The sequence below is a fragment of the Phyllostomus hastatus genome, unplaced genomic scaffold (assembly GCF_019186645.2).
Source record: "Phyllostomus hastatus isolate PE091 unplaced genomic scaffold, TTU_PhHast_1.1 phas_contig_65, whole genome shotgun sequence".
NCBI classification, from domain to species: Eukaryota; Metazoa; Chordata; class Mammalia; order Chiroptera; family Phyllostomidae; genus Phyllostomus; species Phyllostomus hastatus.
This window is the reverse complement of record NW_025333932.1, coordinates 14,856,221-14,865,888: the sequence shown is the minus strand read 5'-3', so window position 1 is coordinate 14,865,888 and position 9,668 is coordinate 14,856,221. Positions and strand designations below refer to the sequence as shown.

Below are 9,668 nucleotides of genomic sequence, written 5' to 3'. Positions count from 1 at the left end.
AGAATTTCAGATAGCAATAAAATTAAAATAGCTGACATGCATAAATTTAATCTAATAACTTGCCCTGGCTGGCATAGCTCAGTGGATTGAGCATGGGCTGAGAACCAAAGTGTCGCAGGTTCAATTCCCAGTCAGGGTACATGCCTGGGTTGCAGGCCATGACCCCCAGCAACCACACATTGATGGTTCTCTCTCTCTCTCTCTCTATCTCCCTCCCTTCACTCTCTAAAAATAAATAAATAAAATCTTAAAAAAAAGCACTTTGTTAAAAAAATTTAATCTAACAACTTGAGGTGTCAGTTCTGCATGTGGACAAAAATATACTACTTTCATAATAATAATAAACAGATAAACTATATCCACAGTATCATTTATTGAAAATAAAATATATTTATATTTGCTAAACTTAATAATAACTCTGTTTTCTCATTTTTGAAAGATTTTATTCATTCAATTTTAGAGAGATAAAAGGGAAGGAGGAAGAGAGGGAAAGAAATATCAATGTGTGGTTGCCTCTCATGTGCCCCCTACTCAAGGTCTGGCCTGTAACCCAGGCATGTGCCCTGACTGGGAATTGAACCAGTGACCCTTTGGTTGCAGCCCACACTCAATTCACTGAGCTACACCAGCCAGGGCTGTTTTCTTATTTTTTATTTAGATGCTTCAGGTAACATCTGAGAAATATGCAGAAAGATTACAAAGCAAGTTATTTTCTAAAAGTTAACAAGCTAAATTAACAAAGAAGTAACTCTTCAAGTTGTTTTAAATATTGCAAATCTAATTACTGCATGTCTCCTCTATGATTGTATAGGGATGGTTATATATGTATCTCCAGAGAAAGCATGAACTTTTATATGGTACTTTATGCTTCTTAGATTTTGTTCTAACCATCTCCAAGTATCAGTATAGTAAAGGCATGGCTCTCTTTTAAGTATTTACTAATGATTTTTGATAAACTGGATCCTTTAAACAATATTCTTTTTTCATATGGTTTACAAGGGAGCAAATAGAGAGTGTGATCTGTATACTTGGGAAAAGATATGACATTTATTTTTTTCAGTAAAACATTTTAAAACTAAAAAATTACTATATTTAGCAATCTTTGGTAGATTAGGAAGTACAGATAATATAAAAAACATATGACTCAAGATTCTGTTAGATAATATTGGTTTTATTTATTTTTTGTTTATTTTTAATGGACCACTTTAAATATAAACAATGATTTCTAACACCAATGTAATATAGCAGCTAAAAACAACAATATCATCTTGATAGCAAGGTCACATATTATGGGTTTGCTCATGTTTCTTCCTCTAGTTTAACATTTTAATTTGTCTTCAATTTCATATTTTAAGGCACATTTTATTTTCCCTTGAGTCTTGCCCTATACTAATTTTCAGAGATGAATTCATAGTTCAGATGATAAAAGAAGTGAAATAAATGGAAACAGAATAAAATAATATGAAATTAAAAATATAAATATGATCTTTGTTCATATGTTATAGGGAACTGGTCCATGTGGCAGTGGCAAATGTAGCTCAGTCCTGGTTTGGAAAACTGATAGATGCAAGGTGGCACACAGGAGCCAAGCCCACAGACTGGCTTTCTTATGGGGAACTAGGACTGCATTGTAATTAGGCTGCATTGGGGCTTGCTTTTGCTGAAACTCCCTCACCCTAAGTTAAGGCAGCAACTGCTTAATGCATATCTTTGAAGTAACTTCCTGAAGTCTCTGCTAAACTTCCCAATGAAGGAGTGTACACAGTTCAACCACTTTCCCCCCTTGAGTTTGCAACATTCTTTTCTTTGTTATCTATAAGAAATAATCAGCAACATCCTTTTCTTTGTTATCTGTAAAAAGTAGTCATCTAAAGCAAACCTAAGCCCATAATGAATGGATCTTATTTGATGTAATGCTCCCAGAAAAGCAATAAAAGCCTGTCCAGGCAAGGGTTGGAATGCTCTCTCACTCAGAGAGTGGCCATGCTGTCCTTTTTCACCACATGACTTCTGCAGTCCATGTGAATTTGTTTATCACATCCACAACACCACAGACACTGCTGGTCAGAGTCTGCACCAATGTGTGAAGATGATTCCTCCAACAAAATTAACTACTAAATTTTTTTCAGTAAAATTATTTAGCTTTTAATTTTATTTTTACTTTTTGGCAATAAAATATAAAATAATTAGAATGTAGAAATAAAGAACAAGCCAAATAGAGTCCTCAAGAATGTTTCTGTTTGGGATGCTTAACTAATTAAACACAAAGTTTGTCTGTAGCTCTATAATATCAGTCATAGATGAACAAACCAGAGGAAGAAATTTAAAATATGAACAGCCAAAATGCTCACACTGCACCATCTATTTGAATTTTAAGTTGCCAGATGGCAAAAAAGACTAACACATGCTTGGAAGAAACCCTCTCATGTGTGAAATGTTGTTTTAAATAAAAGAGTCTACACTGTATTTGCCTTGCAGCAGTTAACATAATTATACAGGAAAAGAGAAACCTAGCCTGTATCAAGTAAGAACATTGTAATGTTAATTGGTGGTTAGTAATTACTTTAATTGATATTTACTTTGAGGGGGTGAGTTGTATGTGAATGTCACAGAAAGAAAGAAAATTAATCAAAGTTATTTCAAATTTATAACTTCTGTAAATAAATACATGAATGTAAAGCTAAGCCAAACAACAGTTAAGCAGCTCAAAGGCACATACTCTCTAAGAGACACACAATAAATACTTGAAATTCAAGATAAGGGGATTCAGTCAAGTCATATATGGACAATCATGGAAATCTTTTTAATTGAGTTTATTTAAAGCAAATATCCCACCCATGTTAATTTCTAGTTGTTTCTCCTCTTTTATTTATCCCTTAATCAATGTTTAAAGTTTTAGTTTTATTGTACATAAAGTTATACTTTCCTTTATTAATCAATTATGTTTGGACTTACTAACCCTTGCTCATTCATGCTTTATACTAAATTGCATATTCCACCTGTGTATTTACAATGTTTGATGGCCAAAAACAGGTAGTTGCATGATTGTTCTTTTAATAGTACTAGAGTTATAAAATTTCAGATGAGGGCTTAAAAACAAGCTATATACAGTCTATATATAGTCTAGATCTTCATATACACTTGATCTGGACTGTACACTGGCAGATAGTACACACTTGATTTGAACCAGAAACATAGATGTGGTAACTTGGAAATTAGAGATGTTTTAGTAATTTCAAATTAGTCTGTTGAAATGTTTCTAATATATTCTAAAGTAGCATATGTTGTCTCTGTAAATAACATAAATACCTACACCTATACTTACTTTAGTGTCCCAATTTCTGTGAAATATGTTCACTCTTGTCAAAAACTCAACAAATAAAATAGTATAACTTAAAATAAAAATATATTTCTATATCTACCAAATAGGTCCTTATCTTCAATGACTGCCATTTCAACCTCATCTCCAGTGATTACTGTGCATGGGAAAGGATCCTGAAGAAGAACACTGATCTCACCAAAGGACTCCTGCTTCTTCAGTTGACCCATATAAACCAGTTTTTTAATTTTTTTCTGTAAGAAACATAGATAATTGGTGTTTAATTAAACCACTTCCATACCATGAATAAATATTATTTCTATCAGAAATGCTGTTCATAGATCATTTTGGTGTGTGGTATTTAAAATAAATTTCAATTTTGTGGAAACCAGAGAAAACATTTACTTACATATATATTTAAATTATACTAGAACAGTAGCAACTTGAAAGACAACTTCAACATGCCTAACATAATTGAAAGCACTGTCATTTAGTGCTATGCAAATAAAATTTTTTAATCTGCCAAGATGTTATGAAAATATTTAGCTTATTCTATTTTTAAAGCTCTAGGATGCCATTTCCATGAGCTTAGGTTAGTATATTTTCATTGACACAGGAATAAATTGGTAAACAGTAAGATTTAAAAAAGAATGAGCGAAACAAGAAAAAATAGTGTAGCCCTCAGAACAGGGCCATGATAGGAACTCTAAAAAGAGGTCAAAATCCAGTATCTAACTTGAAGATTTGACATTTTTTTATAAACAGCAAATCTTTAAACTGACTATCATTAGTGCAGCAGAATTCAGTTAAGTTTGCTTAATAAATTGAATTAATTGAAGATTGCCTGACTAAGTAGGCTTAGTTCTAACTTTTATATCATTATGCATTAATTACTGTTTTGCCTCTTCTAGAACTTCATAAAATGGGCATCACATAGCATGTACTCTTTCAGTTTTGATATTTTTGCCCAATCTAATGTGTTGAGACACCCGTATTCTTGAAAGCATCATTATTTCTTTTCATTGAGATGTGGCATTCCATTATCACACTATGCTAGTATGGCAGAACACACTACAATATTACTGTTTATTCAATTGTTGATGGACATTTGGATTACTTACAATTTTTGGTTTATGAAGATTCATGTAGGATTCTTTGAAGGCATATAATTTCATTTCTATTGAGTAAACATCTAGGGTAAAATTCCTGGGTTATATGTTAAGTGTATTTTAGCCAATCTGATATGCTTATAGTGATATCTTGTTTTGGATTTAACTAGCATTTGTCTGATGAATACAGATGTTAAGCATCTTTTAATGTGCTGATTGGGTATTAGGCACATTGGTCACTGGTATATTGGTCACAATTCAATATATCTTACAACATACCTTACATTCTGGTATCTTACAACTGAGTAATAGGGACAAAAGAATCCAACAAAAAAATTGTCAACAATGATTATAAATTTCATGTAATAAGACAAACAAACTATAAATGTCCAAAAAAGCACATGAAAAGATATTCAACATCTTTTATTCATTAGAGAAGATTAATGGATTAAAGAGAATACATAAGTTTAAAACTTACCACTTTTTTTGACTGTAGTTTCACAAGTCCTACAATATTTCTATAAATGTTACAATGTCCAGAATTAATATAAGCCACAAAAGAAATTATGTTTCCACTTTCCACTATCACTGAAAACAAGAGAGATAATTTGTTATTTTACACATTCTTCTCTATAGGAAATTATTTTAGATATTATGACAAGAAAATGGCATTCATTCATTGATTATAAATGGTAAATTTCTGAATGGATTCCAGTTTATAGGCAGTCCTTAGCATATGATAGAAGTCTACATATGATCTATTTATAGAAATAAGTGTGATGAGACTTTCTCAGTAGAAGCAGTGATGGGCAGTAATCTGGTGGAGGAGATGAAGAGGTGTCTAGGGCAAGCTCTTATTTGTATCATTTGTCAACCTTCATGGTATAAATATTCCTACCACGACTAATTTCAAACTGCCAATGGTTTAACAACTGTCTCAAAAATTCCCTGAATATTTGACAGTACCCACAACCTGACAACAAACCCACCCTAGCACTCTACTAATTACACCAGGGTTTACAGCAATGTCTGTGAGACCACATTAGACTGGTTTAAAACCCTACTCTGCAACTTCCAGTGTGGAACTATATAAATTATATTAATTCTCTTAGCTTCAGGTTTTTCACCTTGAAAATGACAAAACTGAGTCCTGTTCTATACTCAACATGAGGTAATTAAGTGCATATAAAGTACTTAACGTGATGCCTGGCACCTAGTGTTAAATAATAAATCATGCTGTTAATATCATTAGTTTTTTATCAAATTTGTGAAGGAACCCTAAGTCCAAGAAATACTTGAAGATGAACTGGGTAACACCTTTATACCTATCAATGTACATATTAAAAAGCAACTGGAACCTAATAAACAAAACAAAACAAGCAAGTGAAATGCAACCAGAGACATGGAAATAAAAAAACGAACTGACAGTAGTCAGAGAGGAGAGAGGGATAATAGGGGAAGGGCCATCAAGGAACACATATAAAGGACACATGGACAAAACCAAGGGAGTAGTTTAGAGGGTGAGAGGTGGGGATGATTGGGGCAGGGGGGTGTGATGGGGTGAAAATGTAGACAACTGTACTTGAACAACAACAACAAAAAAAGAAAGAAAATATTCTAAATCCTTGGTAATTAGCCCATTAAAATTATAAATAGAGATTTTTGGCCAAGATGGAGGCATAGTGTAGATACACTTTGCCTCCTCCCACAACCAAAAGAAAGACAACAACAAATTTAAAAACAAACAAACAAAAATAACCAGTACTGACAGGAAATCAGATTGTGTGGAAAGTCTGACAACTAAGGAGTTAAAGAAGAAACATTCATCCAGACTGGTAGGTGGGGCAGAAATGGACACCCTGAGTGGAGAGGACTCCTGGCAAGGTGGCACTGGAGGACCAGGGCAGGCAAGACAGCAACTGACAGAAAGGGAAGCCCCACATTTCCATGCACATGAACTTGGAGGAACAACTGAGGAGTGAGACAGATTGCTCAACCCAGGATTCTAGTGAAGAGAAATAAAGCCTCAAAACCTCTGACTGAAAAAATCTGTGGGGATTGTGGCAGAAGGATAAACTCTCATCCTTGCAGGAGAGTTCATTGGAGAGACCTACAGGATACTAGAACCTAACCACCCACCTAGGAATCAGCAGCAGAAGGGCCCAATTTGATTGTGGATAGCAGAGGAAGTGACTGAAAGCCAGACAAGAGATGACCAAGAGGCACTGTTTCCTCTCAGACCACTCCACCACACACAGCACCATAACTCAGTGAAGTGGGTTGCCCTGAACTGGTGAATACCTAAGGTTTCACTTCTTACTATGTAACTGGCATGCTGAGACAAATATATATGTATATGTATATATATTGCCCTGGCCCAAATGAAAGAACAGTCAAAGCTCCAAAAATAGAACCAAGCAATGAAGAGATAACCAGTCTATCAGAGGCCCAGTTCAAAACACTAGTAATCAGGATGCTCACAGAAATGGTTGAGTATGGTTACAAAATGGAGGAAAAAGTGAAGGCTATGCAAAGGAAAATGAAGGAAAGTGTACTAAGAACTAAAAAATGAGTTATATATAACACAAGAAAAACTATTGATGTTATTAAAATAATAAGCTTAAGAATAACATAGCTCTTTTAAAATTATAGTTAAAGAACAAGGTAACTAAAGAACAAGGTAACCATAAGCCAAAAAAATTAAAATAATCACCAACATGCAATGGAAAAATACTTTAAGATAAATCAAGTGTCATTTCAGTACTTTTGTTGACATGTATATGAGAATATGTAATCTCCCTTTACTCATATAATATTCAGAGATCCAAGTTTAAAATAGAAAAATTAAAAGGTTATGCTACTATCAGCAATTGTTCATTTTGCTTAAATAAATTATTGTGGTAACACTTATAATGTCTTATACTATGATTCTTAGAGCCAAACAATGATATTACAAAGTTATCTTAAGGTATCAAAGTACACTACATCTGTAGAATTGTATAAATTGTACAGAGAAGTGAAAGTTTCTCATACATTGATTCATAAAAGTAAAGAGTGATCCTCCAAAAGGTGGTATGACAGTAGAGACTGCTTTTCTTCTTTTAGTCAGTCAAGAAATCAATTGGAAATAACAAGGCATGGAGCATACTGGCAATGTACCAGGTAAGAAAGGATGCACTTATACACTAATGAAACCTTTCTTCTTAATGCCTGGGCTGCACTGCTCTAAGTCTTTCCTGAAAGCTAAGCCCTCTATGGACCACAGGGAAGCACCCATAACATCAAGGAGGAAGAGACCTTGTGTTGAAGGACAGACTACAACAACAAAGCTGACCCACTGCAACCAAACCTATGATGAAGCAATGTCATTTTTTAAAATTAAATCATTTTTACTCTTATTCTATTATACTTGTCTAATTTCTCCCCATTTTCCCTCCTCTGCCTATTCCAATCTTGCTCCCACAGTCAATTCCCACACTACTGTCTATGTCTGTAGGTCATTCATACATGTTCTTTGCCTAGTCCCTTCCCCTTATTTCCACAATTACCCTCCCCCACCTCCCCTCTGGTCACTTTCAGTTTGTTCCATATTTCGATGCTTGTGGTTCTATTTTGTTCATTAGTTTATTTTGTTCATCATATTTCTGTTATAGGTGAGCCCATAGACATATGAAAAGATGCTCAACATCACTAACCATCAGAGAGATGCAGATTAAAACCACAATGAGATATCACCCTGCACCTGCCAGAATGGCCAACATCAATAAATCTGCTAACAACAAATGCTAGTGAGGATGCGGAGAAAAGGGAATCCTAGTGCACTGCTGGTGTGAACGCAGACTGGTGCAGCCACTGTGGAAAACAGTATGGAATTTCCTCAAAAAATTAATAATAGGTCCGTCTTTTGACCCAGTGATTCCACTACTGAAAATATGCCCTAAGGATCTCGAAACACTAATGAAAAAGAACATATGCACTCTTATGTTCATAGCAACACTATTTACAATAGCCAAGTAGGCTGGCTAATATAAATAGCCTAAGTGCCCATCAGGAGTTTATTGGATCAAAAAACTATACTACATTTATACAATGGACACAACAGAAAGAAAGAATGAACTCCTATTTATTGTGACATCATGGATGGAACTGGAGAGCATTATGCTAAGTGAAATAGGGTAGGTGGTAAAAGACAAATACCATATGAACTCAGCTATAAGAGGAATCTAATGAAACCATGTCTTTCTAAGAATGATTGATTCTTCCTAACAATCTTAATGAAGACAATGCATTGGAACTCTTTTCATCTAATCAGTCAAGTTTAATGACAAACTTGTGTTTTTCCACACTTAAATGAGAAATTTTATTTTATTTACTTTTTATTTTTAGGAAATAAAGTTTCTAGACATTTATTTTACTTGTTAATAAATTCCAAATCTTATTAGACTACATTGTAAGGAGCACTGAGAAAAGATAAGGTGTTTTTTTCGCCCTTTTTATATTGTTGTTCAAGTACAGTTGTCTCCATTTTCAGAAATTTTAAATAGTATTGTTGCTTAGAAAAAAGTCATACCTATTGCTTGTGACAGACTTAATGTCCCCTCATTGTGTTTTCTAGTTTTACTGATTCAGCCTCTGGTCCTCTTTCCCATTCCCAACAACTGCCAAAGATGTCAAGATAAATGTTGTAAACTCCTCACCCTTTCCTCTAGGTAACATAGAAAGTGACAGACAACATAGAAATATCCAAAGGATTATAACACAATTTTAATTGAACAGATTTAGTCATTAACTATATAGATGAAATTTTATGCATTATTATTTAAAGGTCATATTCATTAATGTTCAGGAGATAAAGTTTATTTGTATTTAAAATTAGGTTTTAAAGAGCCTTGTTGAAACTCAGACTCATGTTCTAAAACCTAACAGGGGTGTCCAACTTGTGGTCCTCAGCAATGATTCCCTGGCTGGTTGCATGTGGGGGGCCACTGATCTATACCTCTCTCACACATTAATGTTTCTCTCTCTCCCCCTTCCTCCCTCTCTAAAAGCAATGGAAAAATGTCTTTGGGTGAGGAAAAGAAAAAAGAAGGAATGAGCATTTATGTGCAGACATCTATATGGCTAAATAGAGAAATCCTAAATAGAAATGCATATCAGAAGAACTGATCATTGATTGTTTAATTTTCAATTCATGGCACATTGAAATATGTCATTTTCATAATGTACACTACATGTAAAAC

The 9,668-nt window shown here is 34.0% G+C and overlaps 1 protein-coding gene across 1 annotated transcript in view; it reads right to left on the bottom strand.

Moving 5' to 3' along the window:
* Nucleotides 1-3,422: 3,422 nt before the first annotated feature.
* The window catches only part of CNBD1 (cyclic nucleotide binding domain containing 1), a gene marked incomplete at its 3' end in the record, with an annotated part of 300,702 nt that continues 294,456 nt past the window's right edge, over nt 3,423-9,668 (bottom strand). Inside the window, exons 10-11 of the mRNA XM_045849435.1 lie at nt 4,907-5,016; nt 3,423-3,573 (exon numbers count right to left, since the gene is read on the bottom strand). Coding sequence (XP_045705391.1) covers nt 3,423-3,573; nt 4,907-5,016 — 261 coding nt within the window. The remainder of the gene's footprint in view (nt 3,574-4,906; nt 5,017-9,668) is intronic.